At 43.3% G+C, this 27450-nt stretch overlaps 1 protein-coding gene across 1 annotated transcript in view; it reads left to right on the forward strand.

The window, feature by feature from the left end:
- abtb2b (ankyrin repeat and BTB (POZ) domain containing 2b) overlaps positions 1 to 27450 on the forward strand; it is a 48600-nt gene that overhangs the window by 6818 nt on the left and 14332 nt on the right. The window contains exon 2 of the mRNA XM_049574620.1: positions 23541 to 23690. Within this exon, the coding sequence (XP_049430577.1) occupies positions 23541 to 23690 (150 nt within the window). The remainder of the gene's footprint in view (positions 1 to 23540; positions 23691 to 27450) is intronic.

The raw sequence follows: 27450 nt of genomic DNA on the forward strand, positions 1-27450 counted from the left end.
AATAAAGTTGGTGAAGTTAGAACATCGAGTTAAAAACATTGTCTTTCTGTAAATCATGTAAAATCTGACCTGACAAAGTGTAATGCTCAGTACAAACTATACTGTAATTGTGATTTGAAATGCAAAAACAAAAAAAGACCATGTGCATAATGAGCTACTTTGTTACAGTAGTAATTGCACCCATCCCAGACATAAACTAAGTACAGATAGTCACTAAAAAATCTGTCATTGCTACTAAAAGACAGTCCATCTTACTGCTATGCCACCCTCTCACGCAGTTATTTAAGACAGAGATGGGTTGATGAAGTGTTGCAGCATATGGTTTGCGAAGAAAGAGACATACACAGTACTCCATTCAGTCTTTTAATTTGGTTGTTTCTGTGGCAATGCAGATTTGTTCCGCCTTGCTTTTAAACATTTGTACAGAGCTCACAAAGAGTAAACTCTTTGAGTCTCCGTCAAACCTCAAATTATCAGTTTTCCTGCTTCCTACCCCTGAAAAATCAATGCCAACCATAACAATTCTAATTGCTAATATGCATTAGCTGGCACGCATCGGTTTCTCTGCATGTGTGCTCCAACAAAACTGAAGCCAGTTACTATGGTCGATACAGACCCATTTTGTGGGTGATTTGGTTGTAATATTTAATTACACACAAACAGATCAGATGGGCAGACTGGGGGGGAAGTGAGGAGCAAGAGCACGGACGGGGTGCAGGGAGTGTGTAGTTTAAATGGAAACAGATTTGTCTGACCAGGGATTGGATATAATAACCCCTTGCTGTGTTCGTTGAAATCTGTTAGAGGCATACTGACTTGGCTGGGGATGGAGCCATGGAGAGACAGGGCGTTAGAGGGAGAGATGAAGCTGCAATCCCACATATCCTCTCTGATTGGGATCCATGTAGCCAGGTTGGTCAGAGCCAAGTTTCTGCAGCTGAGGAAGAGTTTTGTGTGCTAAAGGAAGTGCTGTGATGACTTGCATCAGCCGGCACCGAAAATAAAAAGGACACGGCTTCTTTTGGATGTTCCTCAGCCAAGCTAGGAAAGTGATGTTTTTTCTCCCTTGCGCTTTCAAGTCTAATCTGTTGTTTTTGTAAATGGGCTGAAAGAGGGAGCTTTTTGTGACGCTGTCAGTGACCTCTTTGTCCAGCGGAGTCAGAGCAGCACTGTGCAGAGCCTGAATGGCAAATCTTAGATATATTGCACTGGAAAACCAAACACACCCGTCTGTAGACACACTGTTGTACACATGTCTATCCTGCTCTGGTCACCTTTCACTGTTTACATTTACAGTGCACCAGTGTACATACAAGTAGACATGCACATTTACACATTTATGAACACACCAATCTGTCATAATTTGATAAAAACAAATACAAACTCCAAGAAAACACATCTGTGCACTGATACCTCTCCACTGTGCACACACATTCACAAAAACTCACACTAAGATACAAGCAAAGGGAAGAAGATGCTTTACTTCGGACTTGCAGGGGTAGTAAGGTCGTAAGTGCACAGAGGGTGGAGTAAGCAAACATTGCATCAGTGCACAAAGACACTCTGTTAAGGACTTCTATTCCTGTTTCTTCACTGTTGAGCTCCTTTTAAGATGGTTTTAGAGGCAAAAGTCATTTAAATGAAATACAGCACTAGGAATAACTGAAGTGCTTCATATACCTGCGTCTTCCACTGTGAAATTAGGACAAGCATCACAAACCACCCTCTACAGGTTGAGCAGTACTTCACAGCTTGCATGAAACAGTTTCTCCAACAGCCCCAAACAGCCAGCCAATTTTCCAGAGGGAGAATTTGGATAGAGAGAGAAAGAGCGACAAACATCAAGAGGGAGAATGGAAAAACAGCAGCCTTTATGACAAGCTTGTTTGCGAGTGTGCCAAGTTCAGTAGGCAAAGTGCCCATCATGACAGGCTAACGGATGTGTGTGTGTTTCTGAGTGTGTTATGTGTTGCCCTTCATTCATAAGTAGGCTACCACGACCTTTGACATTTCTTCTCCGTGATTTTTGCTTTTGATGTCTTGCCTTCTCTCCCATCTCTGTCTCACCCTTCTGACACTGATGGTATCTGTGCTTTTGAAAGGAACTGTCTCTGTGTGTGTTTGTGTGCGTAATTGTTTGTGTATGTGTTGGCCTGGATTTGATTTTGCTGTCAGCAGAGTTGATTGAGGGCGGACTGACTGACAGTTGGCATCCAATCACAAAGTGATGAGTGGAGACTGGGATTGTCTAGTCCTGTTTGACTGAACCTAAGGAGATGCAGGTCTCTGTGGAATGAAAGCACAGGGAAGTAAGGGTGTTACTCTGTCTTACTTTCTTGAAAAGTCCACTGACCTTCAAGTGACAGGAATCGATGCACTTTGTTTCCACGAGTTTTTATCGTCACTATGAAACAGGGTAAAACTCCTTGCCTCTCTTTCTTTGTCCTCCCCTCCCTCAACTGTCTCGTCTCTCTCTGTCAGACACTGGAATGTGTTTGTTTGTGTGTCGAGCCTGCAGCTTCGTCAGCAACAACGCATAAGTAAACATCAAGGCTCAGCGGCTTGTTTGAATCTCTTTTTGTCCACATCACAAGATGTGTCGCCCCTCCCCCAAGTTGTGCTGATAACCAAGCCGCTGTGGGTTTTTACAGTAAGTCATTAGAAGTCAATCTGATTTGAGAGTGATTCTCCTGCTGCGCTCTATCAAACTTGGTCATCTATTTTCCAACCCCCAAAACACCACATCAGGCTCCTCCAACTTCCTTTGCCTCTAATACTTTTTATGTGTGTATTTTATTTACTATTGTTTGAGGTTCTCAACCAACATTGATCGCAATCTGTTTCTCTTGCCCTCACCTTTGGAAGTTTGCCTGTTCATCTGTCCTATTTTCCTGCACCTCACTGTGTCTTTTTTAAACTTCCCACTTGCTTTCTGCAGCAAAACACCAGCCTTCATTTAAATAAAAGTTTCCAAAACTTTTGCTTTTCCATCTGCAACCCTGCAACCAGTGCTGTCTCCTAAAAACATCACCTGTTAGGTCAAGGTCAGCCAGATAGACACGTGGTGTTTAAAAAAGCCACAGTGGCGCACACAGCATATTTAGACCAAAACCATGTACAGTAAGGCTTCCTGGAATTCCCTTGTGGTTTAGTGGAGGGAAGGGGCACATTTAGAGCGGGGCCATATGGAGAACACATGTGGGCACAGGAAAACAGACTCTGTCAGGACAGGACACCCTTGGCTGTAGCCTTTAGTCTCTCTCTGTTGATAAGGTCTGCATAGCACATGCACATGTGGACTTCTTCCTGTAACCAAAATAAACAGTTGGGACCCTTTATGTAACCAAATGAAGATGCGTATGTTTAGAGAAAGTGAGCTACAAAACATGTTTGGTGACATGGAGGTGTGACTCCCTGCCTCACACTGTGATTTAAGGTGTGCACAAACATGTAAAAGTTCAGATAATGTTTAGGGGATGCAGACAGAGCTGGAACAGTCATCACAAGGTTGGCCTGTATTTCCGCTGCAGACTTAGGAGGCTCTCTATTACACATAATCACCATGTCTATGAGTTTCCTTTGAAAATGCTGAGGAATATGTTTGGGTTTAAGTCTGTGTTGTGTTTGTGTGGCGGGGAAAACTTGTCCGGCTCAACTGCCCACGCGTAAGGCTGCTGCTGCGATAAGAAAACTCCGACCTGCCGCTTTGTTTGTGTCACTGTGCGACCGTACAGGATATGTCTCTATGGGGATGTTCCCGCTAATTTGGGTTACAACTATATAACTGTGTGCATGTGTGGGCACATGTCCATGCAAGTACGCGTTGGACTTGGTATGCGAATGATTTTGGTGAATTAGCAGGCTCTGTCTACTGAGATACATCTGCTGTGTCTCTGTGTGTTGGCGTCCCCTCTCTCCGTCTCTGTCTATCTGTGTTGTGTTGGCCATCTGTGTGCCACTGCAGGGTCACAGACAGTGCTGGACATAATACACTCAAGCAACGGTGGCCAAGTTTCCTCTCCAGCATTGAGATAATCTGCCTATTGAGCAATAGAGGGATGGAGAGAGAAGATGGAGTAGGGTGGTATGTGGTAGAATTGCACACTGATGAAAGGATGCCTTGTTTGAGGGTGTTCAGAGAAATGGAATTTTATTTGGTCCAGCTTGTGTCAAACAGCTAAACCCTTCTGAAAACACTGCTTCTCTCCAAAAGATGGGTGCATGTTGTTTTCTCAAAAGATGGATGCATGTTGTTTTTCCATGGTAACACTTAATTTTGCATTGTGCCTTGTGTCTGTCTGTGCATAATGTGTTAAAATGAATCGGACTATTAGCATCTTGTGTTGGTGGTGTGTCTCAGTCGATGCAGAGGACTGGAGGTTGCAGAGGAAGTCAGTCAGACAGCAGTTAAACAGACCATGGCCTAAGCCAGGCGCTGAGCACCCCTCAATGCTTTCCCTTCTTCTCCACCTCAAAGAGCAAAATACAGCCTCTAAAAACGCCATCATGTTCATCAGCTCATCAATCCTGATTCTGTTTAATTCTATGTAAGCCCAGTGGGATTATTAAACGTGCTGGGATTAGACATGTGTTCCACCCACGTGGCCCATGGACACAAGTGTGACTAATTTCGGCTCTATTGAACAAGCATTCTCATTATTATCCATGTGTTTTACATTAGGTAACAGTCCATACAGTGCACATACTGTATATGCATGTGTCTGCGTGTCAGTGCCCTGGCCTTATGGTGCTTCTGTTAAAAGGGGCTGTAAAGGCACTCTCAAAGGCAGCCTGACAGTAGTTAAATATATAATGTAAGACCCAGCCAAGCTTCACTCTGACAGGGGTCGAAAAAGAGGAAGTCGGGGAGCTGGGGAGGTCAACACACCTCGCTGCCATTAAGCAAACACACCAACAATTCTATGCTTTGTCGTAAGTTAATAGTCTGACTTTGGTGGGGAATTTCTCCACCAGAGAAGTCCCTTACATAAGGAGCCATTCAGCCGTCCAGTCAGGTGCCAAGAAGGGGCGTGTGTGTCTGCATGATGGGGTTGAAGGGGGCAGATGTGTCAGGAGTTTAAGGTGCTGGGGGAGGGAGTCAGCCTGAGGGTCAGCAAGTCATAAATACTGCAACACCCACCCAGCCGGTCAGCTGAGCCCCAGCTGGAGCGTAAGCAGCATACACTCATCGAGGTGGTTTCATGCAAACACGTCGACACAGTTGTTTTGTTTCGTTATGCCGAAAGGCTTTGTTTTGACATAAGGTCTGCAGACAGGAGCCAAAGGAGAGCCAATCTGATGTCGGGGAGAACAATGGAACACTTTATGGCAGTTAGCAGGGAGGCAATTCCACATGTGAAAGCGGAGGGAGGAGATGCCTTGATGCAACTCTGTGGCGCTGATAACATTGTGGCTCTATCCCCGCGTCTGAATAGACAAAGATAACCCACACTGAATAGCACTCGCGCACACACACACACTCAAAGAAAATCAAAAATCACTTGAGATAAAGACATAGACTGATAAGAAGCAGAGACAGACGAAAATGGAGAGGAATTTATGCTATCAGCATGTGGTGGGCTTTTCACCTGTATGCAGGTGGGACGACGGGTGCTTCTTAATCTCATTAGGATGTCTGTGTGATATCTGCTCTGTGTGAGAGAGAGTTAAAAGAGGAAAGGTAAACAGAGAGCCCTGGAATCCATCATTTCTGGATGGATAGCTATCATCTCCAGCCCCATGCTGGGAGAGACAAACTTTAGTGGAGGCCCCTCTTCTTGTCCTGACCCCATGGAAACCTCCCAGGGGCTCCATCTCATTCCTCACCCCTGCCTCCCTCCTATTCTCCATTCTTCGTTCCACCATTCATCTGTTTTGTTGCTCCCTGTGTTCCGCGGACAAGTCTTGAAATGCCATCATCATCTCCTGCAGAGGGGAACACGAGGCAACGAATAACACTGTATTTTGTGTGTCTGTGTGTGAGACAGTGACTGAATAAAATTCAGATGTTTGTATTTCTATGCATGCATTTGCAGATGATTTCCTAACCACTGATAGACAGAAAAAATGGGGGTTCTGATTTCCGTACATTTTACTTGAAACATCATGGACTTTTACGAAGTGTGGCATGCTGCGCTGTTGAGTTGTTGAGTTTTTAAATGGCTGAACCTGTGGAGATTAAGACTGCAGATTGCAGGTGTTGAAAATGATGCTAATGTATCCACCTGGCTCAGCTCTCAGAGATGCAGACAGAGCAGAGCAGAGCAAAGTGGAAAAAGAAAAGCCGGGAGGGACTGAGGGACAGTGACAAGCACAGAAGAAAAAAAAATCACAGAGCAGGAGATGAACCTGCCTTGTGTGGTTCTTGGCTCTAGTGCTCTTCTGCTCTGCAGGCCGTAATTACCCTCTGACCGACTCGTGTCGGTAGCTAGAGAGCGGTGAGGTCAGCATTTAGCTGGCCTGCACAATGAGGTCAAGTACTATTCATGCCCTGGCTTGTGCATTTCTGCTTGCAGCTCTCCATCTAACACTCTCTGGCTCTCTGTTTGGGCTATCTTTGTCATGTATGAGTGCGTGCATGTCTGCAAGCCTGTTCGTGTGTCACCACAGTCTGAAAATCGAATCAGAGAAAGAACTGGCCTCCTCTTCGTCTCCTATCCTCCGCATTTTCTCTTTCCTTATTTTGCCTCTCCATCTCTCTTTCGTCTGTCTCAGCGGTCGTCTCTCTGTGCATCCTGCCAGGTCTCCTCTGGCCGAGGGTCAGCCAGAGACTTCCCGCACAGGGCTGCTACTGGAGTCAGGCTCCTGGGAACCTGTAGAGACAACGGCTGGGGAAGGCATCATCAAGCCACGCACACACGCACACACACCAGGAGGCTGAAGCTTGATTTTAAATATGCACAATAATCTCTGAGTATCAGATTGTTAGGAGGCTGGCGGAGGTCGTCTTCTTTTTTTTCTCTTTGCTTCTTGAAATACCATCACTGTCTCTTCATGCAGAATTGCTCCTTAACACAAGTTCTCCCCAGCTCCTTCCCATCTTCATTATGGTGTGTGTTATTTTCTTCCCATGTTTCTCTCGAGAGACACAAGGTAAAACGTAGCTAATTATCACCCTGCAGTTTCTGCAAGCCCTTCTGAGACTTCACAGGCTGAAACTGGAGAATGGGAGTTGTCCCAGGGTATGGAAACAATGTGTGTGTGTGTGTGTGTGTGTGTGTGTGTGTGTGTGTGTGTGTGTGTGTGTGTGTGTGTGTGTTCCTAGCTTAAGGCTTTGGGTAGTTCAAACCCCAACTCTGAACACTTGGCAAGCAGTTGAATGAAATATCCCACGAGCCTCTCCTTCTGTCTGTCTAGCCATTTGTGGTCATGGGGTTTCCCAGGCGGGCAGAGCAGGGGCTGCTGTTGATCTTGGAATGGGGCAGGAAGTACAACAACCAAAAGTTGGAGCAAGAATATAAAAAAGGTGAAGGATTAGGCCGATAAATAAGACTTTGTCGAGTGAAAACCTGTCAGATGTGGAAAAATGTAGGAGGGGGTAGTTGATGAAGATCTTCAGGGCCCGCACACATGCTCAGCCTTCATCATCACACCCAGACAGACCCTACGGTGAAAAAAAGAGAAAGAAAACAGATTTGTCACTCAGTCTGCTGTTTGCACAGGAGCTCTGCAAGCATGTGCAAGAATAGCCCTCTCCTCCAATTTGTTACACGCAAACATTCCTCTAAAACACTCACACACCCACACCACTCCTTTAAAGGGTCTCTGCTGCAGTCGGGTCTCTCTGGGAAGAGTAGAGGGGTTTGTGTGTTTTAGTGTGTGTGGTCAGGATGTGGCTAGCACCTCTCACTAGTCATGATTTACTAACAATACCCATGGTGGTTAGACCCTGCCACTCAGCACATATTACAAGTCTGAGTGGGTTAACTGTACAACAATCTGGAAAATTTTCTCCCATTGGCTTATTTTGTTCACATTGTAACACGTTCCCACTCAAGAACTTTGTGACGTTCCCAGTGATTTATCGATTGTTTCCTGCCAAGCTAGGTTTTATTAATTTCTGTAAAGGGTGTAGTTGGTAATATACAATGTGGCCAGTCTGAAATTCATATGTGTGTCTGCCAGGGTGTGAGTTTCTGTGTGTTTGTGTGTTGGGAAAGGCTTAAAGTCTGTCAGCTATTATTTAGCCATTGTGGCTTGGGAAGGGTTGTGGGAACGTCAGTTGAAGTGAATTGACCGGGTCTTTTGCGATACTCAGGAAGAACTGCATCAACTCGCACAAATGCACACTTGTGAGAATTGCCCAGCTTCCTAAGCAGTTAAAAGGCAAATGGCCTTTGGCTTTGACATTGCTTGTACTTCTTGAAGTGCTCTGTTCATTAAAGTGCTCTGGTTTTATAGTAAAAAGAAATATGGAGGAGATTGAAAGAGACAACAGTGTCTGTTGACGTCACATCTCCCCTCGTCTGTGATCCTTGTCTTTCTTTTTCCATCTGCTGCTTCGAGAAGAGGGCTTCAGTGGGTGGTCCAAAGAGACCCCTGGATCAGTAGCCTCTTATGACCCGCATAACACACAGACACTCATACATATACACATTGAGAGGCACAGACACTAATGGACAGACACTTTAAGACAGACTGCGGAGATTAAACCTGTCTGAAGTTGTTGCGATGACCTCAAAGTATTTCAATGACGCACACACTGAGTCAAGCTCGCTTGTAGCACCTGCACGGGCAACAGCTGGGAATACACACAGCACCAAACAACACCCCTTCGCACATATGCACACACACATGCGCTCACCTCCCACAACTTTATTTGTGCTGCTGCCGTGCCTGGGCAGAGGAATGTGTGAGCAGGTGACCCCTGCGGAGAAGAAGCAGCAAACAGTCATCACACTTTACATGTGGGTTGTTTGTATTGGAGTTGCAACTGTGTTTGCTTTGTTTTAAAGGACAAGACTACAACAGGGATGACTCAGGATGATGGGTAATGATGCAAAGACCTGTCATTTGATTTTTTTTTTCCACCTAAGCTGAAAAGCAGAATTGAAACCGATAATGAAATTACATGGTGAGCTCAAAGTACGTCAGAACACACTGAGTCAGAGAATACACACTCGGTTATCAATGTGTCCATCAGACAGTAATAAATGGAGCTTCAGTCCTTAATTTTATATCCAGAGCTGGCCAGAAATAAACCACAGTGCCCAGAAAACACACTAATAGCCTGACACATGTACATGGGTTGGCACTTTACTTCTCTTTTGTGTCTTTTGTTGTTTCAAGTGTTCTTCCTTTTGTTAATAATTTATTTTACTTGTGTTTTTTTTTTATTCATTCTTTATATTTCTAGTCAGCTTGCTTTCTAGCACAAAGTGTGAAATCAAGTTCAGAGACGGTCACAAAAGCACAATCTTGTTTTCCATTGGAAGAGGAAAAGGGAAAGAAAATGTTATCAGTCCAGCACAGAAAGACAACACAGATGGCTCCGTAACCCTCAATTCAGACATCCTTTACTGGGAGTGTGTGTTTCTGCATGTGTGTGTGTGTCTCAGCTGACACCTTATCAAAGGTTCCAGACTTCTAAGTTTTGAGCAGTTTAACCAAAGAGTGATGATTTTTTTTTTTTTTTTTTTGAGAAAAGGACAATAGAAAAGGTAACAATATATTGTAAAATGGGAAAAAAAACTTAATCAAAAATGTTTTCTTTTCTGTTCTATTTTGTTGTTTTTATCTCACAACCCCTCGTATACTCATCCTGTGACCCATTGTGGAGGTCCTCACCCCTAAGTCCAGGACCATTGTACTGTAGGTGTCTAAGTATTTGTGTGTGTGTGCTTGTGTAATGATAACATGGACACAATGAGGCTTTGTTCAAATTTTAGTGTGTCGCATAGTGCTGACCACCACATGGGCACTTGTTAGCGCATGGACATAGAGGAGGATGGCATGAATGTGAGTGTGTGACATTGTGTGAGTAAGTGTTGCTTTGTGCGTGTGAAGATTTTGGGTCAAAGGGTGACATTACTGCATAACAGGATGGCCCTTTTGAGGTGTGGACACTCCCCACAGTGTTCAGTGTGTGTGTGAGGGGTGTGTGTGAGGGTCAGGGGGTGAGCTGTAAACCCCCTCGGGTGTCAGATGGGTCATACAGCCAGTTGAATGAGGCGACTGGTCTGGTTAAAGGTAGTTTACTGCCTGCTGCTAAAGAGGTGGACATCCAGACACGCCCTGCAGGTCCCTAACACACCCAGGTCACACAAACTCACACATAGACGGAATATTTAGGGCCGCTATCTGTGCTCTGCTGTCATCTGCAAGACTGACACAATGCCACATGATTTGTGGTTTTGATGACACCTCAATGCTTGGTGCATTCCATGGTTTAATTTTGTGAAAATATGCATGTGTTTGCAACGGGCACACACGGGCACATATATCAGAATGTCATCATGTGTGTCTGAGGTTGGGTGGTCCTTTGATTTATTGCCAGTATGTCACTCTCACACATGTCCCAGCAGTGGCATTGATTTCTTGACTAATTGTATGAGTCGCTCTGCCCACTTAAACCATCCAGTGTTACAGCTACTCATCCCCTCCCTGCATCGAACTCTCACCTCTCTTCTGTCTTTCACAGTGATGACAGTTGTTGTCAACAATAGCATGGACAACAGTAGAGTCAGGCGGCTGTAAGTGGACCAGCCCTACTCATTACTGCAGACAAAAGAGCTGTGGACCTTTTGAACAATGCCTCGTCCACTGTCCACTGCTGTAAAATGCTGCTGAGTTGTGATGCCCATGCAATAACGCGTACTCATCCTCTCTATTTATCGTATCCATGGCAGGTTATAATGGGATGGAATGAGTCTGTAGGAGGTTGTTCTTTCTTAATGCAGTCTTTATTGGAGTGTGATAGTAGTAAGAAGGTTAATGCAGCACTACTCTACAAATAGTTTTCCGTCTGTGTTTATTGAGCTGACTGTGCAGGTTTGTTAATCACTTAAACAAAGATATGTAGCCACTAATGGAAAATAACTTAGTGTATGTGCTCAAGTAAGTTTGTAGTACATACAAACACATTATCATCTCTTAAACATGAGGTGGTATTATAGAACTATCCAACAGTGTATAACGCAGTAAGCTTTGCCTTACATTAATACTACTACTACTGCTAATGCTATAATTAGAATGATAATCAAATAGTATACTATGCAAGAGTACAACAATGACAGGAGCAAGTCTGTACAGTGAGTACTCTTGACTACTCGACACTAAATGAGACAGATTATCTGTGAAAAAAATCATGTTCCTCTTCCTTGTAGTACTTCTGATGGCATTTGCTACAATCCACCGCGGCTATGGAAAGCAGCCAGTCAGAGCCTTGAAGTCTGTGACACAGCTGTCAATCATGTCAATCATTGCTCGTTAACTGCGGTCAAACTAGGCAGCACTCATCAAATATAAATCAATATTCTGCTACTGCATTGCCTATTTCTCACCATAGATTTTTACAGAAACTGATTTTAGTGTACTGTTTAGCTGTAAAATGAGAAAGTTTGCTCCAACCAGTTGGTGGTGCTCCGTTTTGGCTCAACTGTTATTTACATGGCGGCTGGGTCACATGATTGACAACTGGATAAGAGACTTCTCAACTCTGATTTGTTGTTTACACTCAGATGAGGTGGATTCTTGCAAATGCCATTAGAAGCACTATGAGGAGGCAAGGAAACATGATTTTTTTCCCCCACAGATTATCTTTCTCATGTAGGACTGTGTTGACAGCTTCAGCAAATATAGCAAAAAGTTGTTTTTTCTAAAAGCTACCAACTATAGCTTTAAAGTAGCCTAGCATGTTTGAATTTATTTTGAAGTTGTGGTATTGCTACTAATTTAAGAGGATCTGAATGCCTGTTCCAGCACTGTGTCTGTAACTGAGGCATGTATAAACCACACCTTGTAGCACACACGGAGACATTCGCAAACATACTGTACAACACACTTGTATGTCTGTGTGAGTGAACAACAATCGGTGGCTGCCCAGAAAGTGGTTTGCCTTTCCCTTTCCTGAGCTTCTTTTCCACTCCGCTGTGAAACTGGGTGGGAGAAAGAAGGAAAGGGGTGATTGAAAGAGTGAGTGAACCTCCAGTCCTAATCGTAATCCATTCACCATCCCCCCACCCATGTTTTTTCCCCCCTATTTGACTCACCCCGTTCTGCGTCATGATTTTGCTCCCTACCCAGCCCAACACGGAATGTTAATCAGCAGAAAGCTGCTTTAGATTTACAAGGGGGAATTTGGATCCAGTTCTTTGAAACGTCAAACTCCTAAGTCCCTCTATCAAAACTGCTCATTGGACTGTGAGAACCATGCTGCTGCAACAGGAGTTTATATCTGAACATAGGAGTTGGGAAGGATTTGGTGCTGTTAATTTGTCTGCTTGAGCTTTTGAAAGTGAAGTACCTGTGACTGTCTATGGACATCACTAAAAGGCACAGCATGGCACTCCTAGAGTGTGTTAATTAATATCTGGGCTAATGTGTGAATGCTCAATTATGTGTGTAAGAGAAGAATTAGAGGAGAGAAAGAGTTATAAAGAGAGGTAGAAGCTCAAGCTAATAAGTAAATGGATTGGTGAGTCACAAAATGAGCCTTTTATGGATGTTATTCAGGCAGGGGTTGAAGTGATAATGAATCAGCACCACATGCGACATGCTGCATGTCTAATCCTGAGGTTATTTCAGTCTTTATTTTAACCTTGATTTTAAAGGTGATGTACTGTGAAAGTTTATTAATGACAAAACTAATGAGTAAGCAGCTGTGATCAATCTGCAAGTCAAGTCTGATGAGCCAGCACCACATTAGTAGGTTGCATGATGTAATACAGCGGAGTCCTGTACTTGTTCAGTTCAATGCGTTTTGGCTACTCTTACCTGAGCTGTCTTCTAATATGAACTCTGGACAATGTCCGAAGGTACAGACATTGTCCAGCGTGTCACTTTCACACATGTAACACACAATAGGAGACAGTCTGTGTTAAGAAGTGTTCTCACTGACTGGAAATACTCTGTATGGTATAAGCAAGGGGTGGCACCTGGGTAGAGCGTGCAGTAGGCAGGATGACGCAGATTACACTGCTGTGACATAGCTGGTTCCTTGAATTTGTCTGATGATTTCGACTTTACCTAAGGAAGTTCCTGAATCTTGCTGTCTCTCCAGTTAGACATTTTTGTTGCTGTCTTTGTGTAAATGACCCTTCATCTACACTCTTGGATGTTTGTTTTCTTCCGTTCATGCAAGCCGCATGATAAAAACATGATCAACACGCCCACTTTCTCAGAGTGAATTCTCTGGATAATTACATGTTTTATTCACACATGGGCTCAACCAGACATTACACAGACGTTGTGCTAGATATCCGACAGGGTGAAGTCCGCTTAATGTCCGATTCAACTGATATGGACATTTTTGGTTTTAATGCAAAGCTCACCCAGGGAAGTGCATGCAGTCTAGTGAATTTGTCCTGCCAGCTCAAAACATCTGTATCCCTTATATTTCTCACACTTAATGCTGCAGACTGGTTGGAGTACAAATATGTCTAGAACTTGCTCAGATGTTAATTTTAAGTTCAAGGCTTGAAACTACTTAATTTTATAATGAGAAGACTTAGCATCTGGTTAACACCAAATGGTCAGAGTTCATGTTTATTTGGCGGTAAGTGGTTTCAAACATCCATCAAACAGCACACACTCGAAAGTCAGAAGTGTTTTTAGGCATCTGAGAGAGATCCACACTGCCAACTGGCCAGTGAAACTTTAACTGGAGTTTCCCCTCCTGAAAAGAATATGAACCTCCTGTGATTTACCAATGCTAATGTGTGTGTTTACATGTATTACCGGGGATGGCGACGATCTAGAGTTCAGGTTCGGGCCTTTCGTCAATGAGCGTGTTGTCTGCAATCCAAACTGACTGGCTCTCTGTTCTCACTCTCTAGAGGGTCCAGCTGAGAGAAAATGAGCTGATCACACAGACAGAATGGGAGCAATTAGTGCAAACACACACTCACATACACACTTTGTGCCTCTTTGCCCAGCCTGCTGCCCATAATGTTATTTGTCAGAGAACTGAATAGAGGGCAGCTTGTTCTTAAAAGGGAGGTTAACGGTTGCTTTTCAAAATGGGCAAATAAAACAGTCAGCCCTTGATCTGTTCCAGCCAATAAGGTCCAGCCTTTACTATGGCTGTAGTGAGCTGATGGAGATGCTGGATTTTAAAAATGACACTAATGAGAATTGTTCCCTAAACCGAAGTGCATGTATTGCCACCATTATATTATGGTCTCCTGAGTTTTTATTTGTCACACACTTCACCTCTCGGCAGTCTTTCGCATGGTGACATCATCTCTTAAAAAGCAAAAGTGGATTTGATTATGAGGGGGTGGGTTTGAGGTTAGATGTTTATGTGGATGTGTTATTGCAGGGTGTGCGTAATATCCGTCACCCTGTGTCATGAAGAAAACAAAACAAGCTTAATGTACAGCACAGTGTATTTTCAGCCCCAGTAATGTACAATCAGCCAACTACTCATCCAATAATGCAGCTATACTGTCCCTTTGCTGCACATTATGTGAAGTGGCGTCACATATGGGAATGGGGGAATGTTGAATCAGACTAGATAGCCACAGGCACCACAGCCGGGCTGGAATGTAAAATATAAAACATGATTAGAGAGCAAAAGAGGGAGAGCAAAGAGGGGGAAGAGGATAAGGGGGAGAACGCTGAAGTCATGTTTAGGATTAGGGTTAGTTGTGTAGAGGACCTTATGGCGATATTTTTCAGGGCTGTGGGAAACCAAGGCCATCTTGAATCCTACCACTCCTAATTCGTCTTTGTGTGTGTGTGTGTGTGTGTGTATGTGTGTAATGGTACATTATTGCCAACCACATTTACAGCTCAACAGTTAAATTGTGGCACTGAACCATTGAACCAAAAAAGAGAAATTTGTATTTGATTTTTTTGTTTTGTTTTTTGTTTCATGGCAGCGCCCTCCAGTCTTGCATTAATTCGACAGAATGCCATGGAATATCTGTCCACTTTGAGACCTCATTAGCTTTCCTGCTTTCCATCTCCTTCCTCTCTAACTTACAAACATAAACACCCATTGTGTCCTGGTTGAAAGCGACTAAACAAACACAGACCAGGATGAAGTGCACTGCTATCATCATCACTGTTTGCAGGCCAGATAGATAATTAGCTGCTTAGCTGCTGCACATCAAAATGTATGTAAACATACCTGCAAATGTCACTTCAATCCAGTTAGATGCTGGTGTGATCCTCATTCGTCAATACCTCTACTACCCGCCAGCTGCTGTCAATCTAACACAGACACCAACATGCCCCTCTGGCTGGTGACTACACAAAGAGATGACTAAATGTGATTTCAGTTGGGTTTTAATGTGCTTTCTTTGCATAAGCTCCTCAGATTTTCTTAAGACCATTATAAGTGATACTACATGTTTAATCCGTCTTGTTGGATTTTTCGTAAGAGCCAACCACGGTTGTAATAACAGCTTTGTATTCCTTAAAGGTCTAGTGTGTAGGATTTAGTGGCGTCTACCAGTTCAGGTTGTAGATTACAACCAGCTGAAACTTGCATGGGTGCCAGGCGTGTCGAAGAACTATGGTGGCTGATGCAAAAACGCAAAAAAACAAATCACCCTATCTAGAAACAGTGTTTGGTTTATCAGTTCTGGGCTCCTGTAGAAACAACATGGTGAACTCCATGGGAGGACTCACCTCATATGTAGATATAAAGGGCTCATTCTAAGGTAATTTTAAGGTAAACATTTTCAGGTGATTAAACACAAAAAAACATACTTATTATATTCCATTTCTGCTAATATACCCCCCCACCAAATCCTTCACACTGGATCTTTAAAACTTGCAGTGTAATATTTCAAAACTTGCTGTCTGAGCACAGACAGCATGCTTCCTACAAAGATCCAGCCTACCCAGTGCTGAGATTCAGATCTAATCTTTGTGGCTTTGCACGCTGGGATTTCAGGGAGACTTCTAACAGTGGACAGATCCAAAAATCTTTCCTAAAGCCTGTGGGCAGGAACTGAATTTCACACTTTCAGATCATTGTTTTAAACTTTCAAATCTAAGTTGTAACCTTCTTTGTGGTTTTACTTCCTAGAAAACATCTCTATGAGCCAAAAGCTTAATGCTGGATAACAGCAACAGTCTGAAAACAGCAGGCAGATCAGGCACATGAAATCTTTTTAACCCTACATGTGATTCTGTCACATTCACCAAATATAGGAACTTTCTTTTCCGCTTTCAATCTTAGCTTGTGTCTTGCAATGATTAATGGTGTGCGTGGGTGTTCTCACTCAGTGACTTAGGGAAGCCCCCTTTCATGCAGCTGATAAGGTTACTTCCTCTTTTAGCCCCAGCTGAGTGCCACCTCTGACCCGTGACCCCTTGCAGCCAGGGGTCACCAGAGGTGTCAGGGGACGTCGACCAGACCCCACTTCGCTTATCTATCACGGTCTGGTATTTTATCAGGCTTGAACAGGCGCGTGTGTGGTTGTGTGTGTGAGATCAGTATTTGTGACGCCTTTTAGCTCAGAAACATCTCGGATCGCTCACTCGAATTTTCCAGTGAAAGGTCAAGTGTACTGTAAGCAGCTCCAGCTTATGAATGCTTCTCTGTCCGTCCCCAAATCCACATAGTTTGTATTTTGAAAAGAAACGCTTATATGCTAACTTGTCAAATGAATGATTATTTTTAGCCCAGATACTAATAGACCACTTTAGGTTTCTAAATGCCCCTCTGTCCCCCATGAATTCTGTTTAGATAAGAAACGAGACGAGGGACCGCCAGAGCAAGCAAACGTGGATATTTTTAACCCTGTAGGACGAAACTCTACAGTTAGCCTAAGTGAATAAAGCTTATTCTGCTAGTTCTACAGAGAGACATACATACAATAAAGTTCATTCATCAGTCTCACTGTTATTCTCTTAGAAATCAGCTCAGTGCCTTCAACAGAAGACCTGTGTGTGGTACGCAGTCTCAAAGAAACAGTGAGAAGAATGTGGATGAGGTTTGATGTGTGAAAAACAGGTGTTTTGGGCCTTTAAGTGTGGAAAACAAGAGGCCAGGCCTATGAGTGAAGGATCACATCTGGCCTATGGATTTCCCTGACATGAAATGAAGCACAAGCATGTGTGTGTCTTTTGTTGTGTGAAAGACACACTCTCTGAAAGATGGAGGAGATCAGGATACTGTGGGGGTGATACACACCCAATAACAGCCCTGTCAAACACTGTACTATTGTGTGACAGTTCACCCACCAGCCTCCACACAGGGACTAGCGTGTAGCCTCCTGGCCCAGAATCAGAGCTCTTTTCTGGGCAGGGGAAGTGTCTTTGAAGCCCTTTTTCCCGGACTCTCTGATCCATCCACCCTGTAATGAATGAAGAGGCTGTTAAAGGAGACAAGGCAGGTGCTCACTGCTGTGTGTGTGTGTGTGTGTGTGTGTGTGTGTGTGTGTGTGTGTGTGTACGCACACTCTCCTGAGACCTGAGGTTTTTCTCTCAGCTTACTGAGACCATACAGCAGGAGCAAAGCTGATCATGTCCTTCTGTCTTTCACCCACTCTCTATGGCAGGCAAAACAAATCAACATACACAGACCAATCAGGGTCCAAGAATGCAGTTTTATCAGAGCTGAGCTGGTGGAAACAAATGAAACTAAATGGTGTGAAAGAATATGGCAACACACAAAAAAGCTTTCAAGGACCAGATTCTTTTAACAGGAAACTGTTAAGTGCGAAATGCTCTGTTACCTAACTTTTTGCAAAATATCCTTTGATGTATCACAGTCATGCAATTGTTCCTTTTTTAGCCATGTCAAGTACGTAATATTTTCTACTGATGTCGAACATGAAGTGACTAAAGTGACCTTTGAGTGAAAGGCTTTTGAACAGTAATGAGCAGCAAAATGACTGATTATATTAACATTGATTAACACGATGTTAATATTTACTCATGAAAGCTTGGCACAGTGAACAGTGTGCCTGAACAGATTAGAAATTGTAAATTCAATCTGAAGTTAATTCACGGTGTGAGGTTTTGCCACGGTCTGAGAATTTAGAGCTGTTTTTTATGGCCCGTCATTGAAGGTGAAACTCCGATATCTTCCAAATATTTGCAGAAAAAAGTGGGCATGAGAAGCAGTAATGTCCTTCAAAGCATGGATATTTTCTACATAGTGCTGCTAACAAGCCTGTGTGCAAAAACAAAAACTTTAGAGTCAAGTAGAACAAATTTTGACATTGGGAGATAACGTGAGCTATCACAAGAGCAACAAAGAATGAGAGTCGAGGCTTGTGGTTAAGGCAGTGATAACTCACAGTGTTCCCTGGCATGTTTTATTCGCAGGTCGCAGTTCACAGTTGTTACGATTTCCTTACAATAGATTGAAATTTGATTTGACGGCAATATTATTAATGTGATATGACTCATTAAAGCACCTAATTGAGAGTGACAGCCCAGCTGGGCGAAGTTTCAAAAACTTACAGCATAATAAAGAAGTAGTTGCTGGACTTTCCTGACCTTGTTACGGCAGTGCGTCCAACATCATAGTGAGTGATAGCTTGGCTGAGCTTGGAGGAGCTATAATGGTTTTGCGAGATAGTTTGGATGAACTGGGGACTGCCACAGGCTTTGTGGTAAATTTCAGCTGTGATTTGTAGCTTGCATTCCCACATGACATTTGCAGGGTCAACCTCAGAAATGGAACCATAACGGCCGCAAAAGAATGAATCCCTTGTGCCACTTGTCTTCCCCTGCCTCACCCTTTTCAAAGTCTCAGATATTCCTGTCCGTCGTCCCCCCCCCCCCCCTCCCCAGTCCCTCCTCAGTTATATCCCTCCTCAACGTGACTCATTCATCTTCCGCCAAAGCTCTGCAACCCTCGGCCCCTCTCCCTTCTCTCAGCTTCTGCTCTTATCCCATCCTCTTTGTGTTATCCACAACCTCCCCCAGTGCTGGAGAAAAATGATGCATATAGTGCTGAAGCTGCTGCTGCTGCTCGTGATATTAGTGGTGGTGGTGGGGACAGGCCCTGGTTGGCTTGTGGACCTACATCAGGCCCAAATGACGCAGGCTGGGGTTCAGTGGTGAAGCAAGCAACGGGGTGGGACTGTGGGAACTGCTGAGAGTGTGGTGGTGAGCGAATATTTGCCACAGCTTTGAAAGAATATGGCAGAATCAATGAGATTTTCTAAAGATTTTGCTTTTGTTCACAAAAGGTCTATTTTAGGCATGCTAAATATAGAAGATTATTCTGTAAAAGTAATAACACTAAACTGCAGAATACATCTTATCAGTGCCTGGTTGACATGTTTGGTTTTGTAAAGAATTAAAAGTGTGATATTTTCTGTGTGCAGGAAATTTAATTGACTATTTTTACAGAAGCAAAAAGAAGAGCTGTGCTTTCACAGATGCTGAATGCATTCTGAACTGTTGAGACCGGTTCATTATACTGTTTTAATTAGTCCTTCAGGTATTATAAGGTTTCTATTTTAAACCATTTGATATATTTTATGCAAATTGGTAGAGTTTTAAACCTGGGACAACGTCAATGTGACGCTCTTGGTGAATCACACAACAGGGAGTCAGAGTTGAGCTGTGTTCATTTGCACACCACTGCTCACTCCCATAGAAACACACAAATGCACACACCTGCCGACACATTCATTTTTTTCACACCATCACCCACACCGAGACAGAATGTCTCCAAACGGTTCTTATACCTCAGGAAGCATGAGTCTCTCTGTCATAAGCTGGAATCAAGCCATCTCTGAATGAGGTATTCACATTACATGTCACATACAGTAACACCCACTCCTCCGTCATGGAGGCCACTGTAGTTATGGTGGTCATAAAACATGGTGGTGTATACACAGCGAGGCGGGTCAGGAGAGTATGCAGAACATGGGGAAGTTAACACAGAATGCAGCCCCTCTTTTTCAGTGAGAAGATAGTCCAAGTCCTTTCGAGATTAATGGGGTAAAAAGAGATCTACAAATGTTATAGCGCCAGATGATTCACCCACTTTTGTATGTGCACTCAGTGTCACTTAAAGAAATGATTAACAAGCTGCGATAGCAAAGCCCTCATCATAATTACCAAAATACCTGAAGAGACACATCAAAGAAGCGCAATCTTACTTCATATGCAGAGACGCAAGTGTGTGGGTATGTTTGTGCGTTTGCAAGTGAACAGGGATGTGTCGAAGCTTGTGTACAATTTGGTTGTCTGACGCGCATGTTTTTTTGTAGCAGTGGTGCTCTGCTAGAGGCAGCCGTTTTCATTGTGTTGGAACGGGGAGTCAGCACATATTATACAAGTCAGATGGTGCAGAGAAGGTACGAGAGAGAGAGGGTGGAGGGTGGGGGGTGGTTAAACTTTTTGCATGAGACTAGATTCCCTTTGGCAGCATAACTCTGAGGCTGGAATGAATGTATCTTTAATTCTATCAATATGTTTTTCATTTATGAAGCACTACTGTGGACTGAAGTGACTTTCTCCGTCTCTGCTAGGCTCTGTTTTTAGGAAGTGAACATATCATGTATCGCCAACTCTCTGCAATAATATTTCCCTCTCACTGTCTTCATAGAGCAGTTGATATACAGCCTGTACACACTAGATGATGTTTCCATCCAGCAGCACATGTGATTTAATACTCTACCTGTCCCATAGATAACTTTTACTGTTACTGTGAAATCCTACGTGTACTTGTGTCCATATACAGTTGATGCCATTTTGCAAATTAGGCTGTGATGGCTGCTGCTGTGTGCATGACAAAGCAGTGTGTTTGTGCAGCAAGGTGATCTATTAGACACAGCCTTACTCTGGGACATAAACCCTGCAGCATGAAATGAGCAAATCCTGCTCGTGAGCTCAGACAGACAACTCTCGTGTTGCCACTCTTAGTCACATACAAACAACCACCCACTGCAACATACCGTTTATCCAGCACACATTTTGCAATACGGAATGCCCGAAAAGTGCTGAAATCACAGTTGCTGGTTATGTAGCATTTCATACGCTCCTGCTCCACCCTTGCTCGTGGGAAAGCTCTGAATAAGTCATAACTGTCACTCTCATATATCACCTCTACTAAGCTTTGTGTAAACTTGCTGTTGAGTGACAAGATAAAAAAAAAAACTAGATGCCAAATATAGAACCTGAATTTACAGGTAGACAAAGTATCTTGATGCATACCTGGGAGACTCCCTGTGTACGTTCTGGAAACTTGTTCCAGCTTTGTGTGCAGTTCTTGTTTACTGTAAGCACATTTAGTCATACCTTACTCGGTTAGCAGTGCAGAAAGATTTATATAGGCAAGACAGGTATCTTAAAATATTCTGTCCTTTGCCCAGATTCAGTTTGCTCTGTTTTCCTTCAAAGCTCAATCTCCCCTGTGTCACAGGGTGTTGAGAAGGAGAGACTTCAGGGTAATATGAATTTTTTTTTTTTCAGTATTCCTCTCAGATTCCGACGAGAGGACACAGCTTGCCGGAAGCACATGGGAATGTCATTTTAGGGATGGCAGCCCATCTTTTCCGTTTTGGGGGAGTAGTGAGAGTATGAGATGAGGAGGCTTCTTTTCCTCAGGCTTTGTAAATAAATCACAAACCTGCCCCCGATCGTCTTTCCTCTTTTCCATTTCTCCTCTTCTATCCCCAGCCATCACCCACTCATTTCCTCTGGCTTGGCAGAGAGCTCGCTCCTGCTACCGAAGCCAAAATAAAGGTTAACCTTTGGGCAGCTAACCGTGTTCACCCAGATCGACTAGCTGTACGGTAGCTAACAACACACTGTGGTTCTTACACAACCACATATTGCTCCAGACAAAGCGTATAAGGGTGTGGGAACTTACAGCCAGCTCAGAGATACAAAGAGGAAGAAAATAGCAGTCTATGTTCTCTCCCTCACTCATCACAATTTCTTTCCTTTTAAACTAGAAAACAACAATCACAGGAGGGTTACAGCAGTGAAAGAGCCACATGACATCTTCAGGTTCTGTAAGAATGATGTTATCTTCTCACCGGCAATTAGTTTGACAACCAGCTGTCATGCAGAATAAAAGAGCAAACCATGGTGTTTAACCACTGCGTATCACAATCTGCCTGCTATCTGAGTTTATAAAGGGAAATAAGTGATACACCTTTGGCAGATTTCCATATGCTCGCCTTAACAGTATGCATCCAGTTTGTGTGGCTGACAGGGTCTCCAGAGGATCCGCTCAAAGAGGAAATACCACACATGTCCCAGATTGACTGTAGTTACACCAAGAGCCATGATAGTACATGAAGTAGCCCTGCAAAAAAGAATTTAATCAGTGCATGTCAGCCATGAAATCATATTGTTTTAGTGTCGTAGAAACAGTCCTTTCAGCTCATTAGCTTACACTATTATTGACTGTCAGAATGTACCTCTTTAACAATGTAATTGCTTGGAGGATATGGTTGTTAAAGTTGTTTAGGGTTATAGTATATTCTGTTTTTTCCTTGTCCTTTTGATCAAATCTGTACTTTAAAGGGAAATCTGTCCCCTTTCACCTCCTTCAAACTCAATCGTAAATCCTCCTTATTTACCTTAAACATATTTATTTGTTTCTTCATTTGTGTTTGTGTGTTAATGTAATAAAGGTCAGAGAAGGGGTTGTAAGGGTCCTGGGCCTCTGGTGGACTTTGACCCTTTTAGTGCTCTGTTGATTGATAACATCTTGAATATGAACCCATAGCAAACCTTTATTTTACTGAGTGTTCCCATATTTTTAAAAGATTTTTTTGGGGGGGCTTTTTGCCTTTATTTGATAGGACAGCTTAAGCGTGAAAGGGGGAGGGAGAGGGGATGACATGCAGCAAAGGAATCCAAGTCTTGGTACATGGAGTGCTTGCTCTACTACCAGGCGCCCTGACGTGTTGCCATATACTGTAGTCATATCAGCCTTAATCATGTATCTCTTATTTTACTAGTTTCTTCATATTTATGCCGAATATCTACAGATATGATAACTACACATCAAGCATGTACAATGTGTGTGTTGTATACATTGTCCATGATTTAAAGAGAAATAAATATCTGCAGTAACACTGAATTGTAACTTTCTTAGTCTGTCTTGATATTTCTCGCTGTGGGGCCCTGGCCTGCTTCCGATGCAGTGTGCATTTGTTTTGTTTGTAGTAGCCTGATGTCACTGTGCGCTCTGTTTATTTTCCTGAATGTGTTGAGAGTAAGGCTCACATTCCCTTGTGTGTTTATTTGCCCTCAGCAGTGTGGGTTACATGTTACCAGGATCACAAATACACTATGTAAATACCACCAGCAACTGTTCTGGGACTTCTGCAGAAGCAGTGTGAATAGATGCTCGCTGAAGTTATCGAGGCTTGTTTGCCCCTCTCACAAACTTTACATATTAATCATAAAACGCCATTCTCTCTCTGTTTTTGTCTCGGTAGGTGTTTTGTCCCTTCCGGCTCATTTCAGTCCCTACACAGAGAACCAGCAGACGTCTGTGGACAGCAGGGAGGATGCCTATGCCCAGCTGGAGCTGAGGACGCTGGAGCAGTCCCTGCTGGCTACCTGTGTGGGCAGCATTTCTGAACTCAGTGAGTACGAGTAGATCAGAATAGTGTGTGTGGTCCTGGATCTACTTACTATTAGCAGATTTTCTTCACATTATGTGTTTAATCTGTTAAATTCCTCCCAGCTCTTTACATTATGTGTTTAATCTATTAAATTCCTCTCAGCTCTTTGAACAATCATAAAGGAATAACAGTGAAGCTATAAAACATTCTTGTTATTACAGACAAGTTAAAAGTCCCAGAAATTATAAACGCATTGTCATATTCTTTCAAAGACATGACCATTTTCTAAACACTTTCTAAACACGCCTTGTATATTCACATCGTTCACTGGAAGAAACTTTTTCTTCTGCCAAAGACTGTTATTTCAAGCACAGATAATAGATTAACTTTTTAAAAAAAAAAAAAAAAAAAAAATCACTTTAAGCCCCATTGTGTGCCTTATTGTGAAAGTCATCTAATGCGCGCTCTTCTAAAAATAAGCAATGGAACAATTTATCTACACATGAAGCTCTAGGGAGTGAAGTGAAAATGAGTGATTTTTTTTTTTTGTATATTCCAGGTTTGTTTTGCTTAGCAGTGTGCATCAGGTCACCACAAACTATATGGTACTCTCAATTGTTTTATCCCTCCAGTCAAGTTAGTCAACAGAGAAGACATGGCTGTATGTTAACTACTTGTAACCTGGACTTTCTCTGTTTTATCAGAGGAAAAAGAAGCCTGGCCCTCAATCTTATCTCTTCTGAATAGTTACGTGGTTTACAAGAGAGATGGATGTTTCTTTAAAGGTGTCGTGTTTAGGATTTAGTGGCATCCAGCAGTACGGTTGCAGAGCTGATACTTTGCAGTGTGCCAAGCGTGTAGAAGAGCTACAACGCAAAACATGATTAGCACTATCTAGAGCAGCGATTCCCAACTGGTGGGTCCTGAGTGTGTTCTGAATGGACCGCAAGTGAACAAACTATCTCAATGACATGGTCAAATGCAAGTATGACCCTGAATACATTGAACTGTGTGGACCTTGAACAAATGACCAAGGAGAAATCTGGACCCTGTGGCTGGACCAGTTAGGAATCACTGATCGAGAGTCAGTGTGTGATTGTCCATTCTGGGCTAATGTAGAAACAACATTGCGGACTCTGTGTAAGAGGGCCTTCTTCGTATGTATATAAACTTTAAACTCATTTTAAAGTAACAGAAACACATAGTTACAAATATAAGATGCAGTTTCTGCAAACTGTTCCCCTAAATCCTACACACTGGACCTTTAAGGACCGCAGGTTTGAATTTTGGCCAGTAGATATATTTTATTTGGTACATGGACACAGTAGTGTGGTTATTGGGTATTTTACAAGAGCTATAATCACATCTCTTTTCCAAAGTTCAATTTTCAGCTCTATATATAAATTGGGTCAAGTTGTGATGGGCGTTATATTGAAGTGTCTCTTTACAATTCTGAGCCTTTACATAAGCAGCTTGTCAGGGAAAGTGTAAATCTGTTGACAGGTTAGGGACCTCCAACTATTAGAGTTCGATGGATTGGATGGCTTTCTAAAATATTTCCAGGTCTAGATGTCCATGTTTCATACATACAGTTGGTAAACAGCAAGGGAGGCAGACACACGCACACACACCCTACTGTACATATGTTTGTTTATACTGGATGCTCTGGAGGAGTTGGCAGATGACGGAGAGCTGGAATCAGGTCATTAAAAAGTGAGAAAAAGACAGGAGTAGAAGGAGAGTAGAGGGATGGAGGTGGGAATGGTAGGAGATTAAGTGTAAGGATGGAGTACATAGTGGCCAGAGCAGGGTTTGTGTGTGTGTGTGTGTGTGGTGGGGGGTAGGGGTCAGGGGAAATGATGGAAAGGTAGAGAGGTGAAGAGTGAAGTTTTCAGTGCAGGGGTAGAGGTGGAGGGATGGAGATTAGTGTTGGTGCGATCGAGGATAAGTTTCCTTCTCCAAATGAGCTAACACTCTGCCATTTGTTCCTCCAGCACAAGGCCACGTTCATACGCCGCCATCGTTAGTAAAGCATTAAGAAAGTGTACACACACTCTCAAACACAGACACACTCTTTCTCTCGCTCGCTCAGTGGTCTCTTTGTGCCACATCCCTCTGGTGGTGCGAAGCTGGGCTGTTCTGGGCAGGGCTGGCATCCCTCAGACGCATTCGTGCCTACGAACACACACACAGGCGTGTGTTCACCGATACGCATACACACAACAAAAACATAGAGGGTTTGGCACTCTGATCTGAGCCCAAGAGACCAGGCAGACACAGCAGCATCTGTGCTGAGCCACTCAGTCCTGCTGGGCTGGATCTCCAGACTGGACTTGGCCAGACACAGGAACACACAGCATATATAAACATGATGTATAATGGACGGCAGGGTGCTGGACATTTCAGCTAAATGTCTGAAATTGTTGGAAATGTAGAGTAAGCAATACCCTGGCTCTTAAAGTTGTGTTCATACACATTTGAATGTTTCATTTTCAGCTCTGTGGTGGTCTTCACCAGTTATGGGAAACTACGAGTGTTTGACCATCCAGTTAAGTAAGGGAAATATTAAAGATCAGGATTGGACTAGCCCAAATAAAATTAGCTTTGTGCTAAAGCCTGTAAAGCCAATCAGCAATCTGGGTTCACACAGAGTCCAAATAAAAACGTGTAAACATGTTTGTACTTAATTACCTGACAGTGCAGTCAACATCTTCTAATTGTCTTATTCTGTGAAACATTTTATTAGTTTCCAACTTTGACCTAAGAGACACATTTGGTCAGTATGTCCTCAAAAGGCAGGCATGTCACAGTTTATTGACTCCCAGGTTTCCACAAAGACTCCAATATAAGATGTAATCTAAGAATGACTTATTTCATATCCTCTTGACCCCTGGAGCTTAGTTTAGCCTCAGGGCACAATATGGGCTAGAAAGCCAGGGAGAGGCTCTCCATCTTGGGCGAGAATTCCTCAGAGACCTCCTGGAGGGACTGCTGGTGGTGGTTAACACAAAGGAGGCCCTTCAGCTTGAAGTGGGGTCTGTTTCGGGAGGGCTACCTCAATGTAACCCCCCTCGAAGTACCCCAAACCCCCTAATATTGACACACACATACACACTCACACTGTTAGAGGCTCTAGCCTTGGCCCCCGGGCAGCCTCCCGCTCACGGTAATCTGCTTAGAAATTAACCCAGGGGTAATTATGTTAAATGAGCGTTACACGATCCCAAGTTCAACCTGGCCTCCCTTCCTCACGGCGCCTCTCTCTGGCCCTCCTCCACATCTCCTCCCTGTGACAACTCATATTTTGTCTCTCCACTTTGTTCCTGCCATGGCACGCATGGTCACAAACTAGGATGTTATCTAAAAGCTCGACTCCTTGCAGCCCTGCCCCCTCTTTTTGTGTTTTGTGCATCTATTAATGTCTATTCATGGTAGTAAAGTTTCATACACTGTACATGTAGTAATGTGAAGTGGCCTTTATTCAAGTGCACATGGTTGTACAGTTAGCTCATAGTGTGGGAGGATGAGTTGTCTGATAAGCTGCGTATTTCTTATGTCTTTGTCTCAGTAATGTTTTGTGGTAGTCAAGACAAATTCCTGATTTTTTTTTTTTTTTTTTTACACAAATACTTCAGCACAGATCTTAACTTTGCTTTTATCATGTGACTGACACCCACCTTCTTAGGCTGAGTGCACTGATTGAAACACGTCAATACAGAAACAGTTGAACGGTTCATTGGAGCCTGTGATCAACTGTCTGTTAGGCCATTAACTCCTTCAA

This window comes from Epinephelus fuscoguttatus, linkage group LG4, assembly GCF_011397635.1.
Source record: "Epinephelus fuscoguttatus linkage group LG4, E.fuscoguttatus.final_Chr_v1".
In the NCBI taxonomy this organism is placed as follows: Eukaryota; Metazoa; Chordata; class Actinopteri; order Perciformes; family Serranidae; genus Epinephelus; species Epinephelus fuscoguttatus.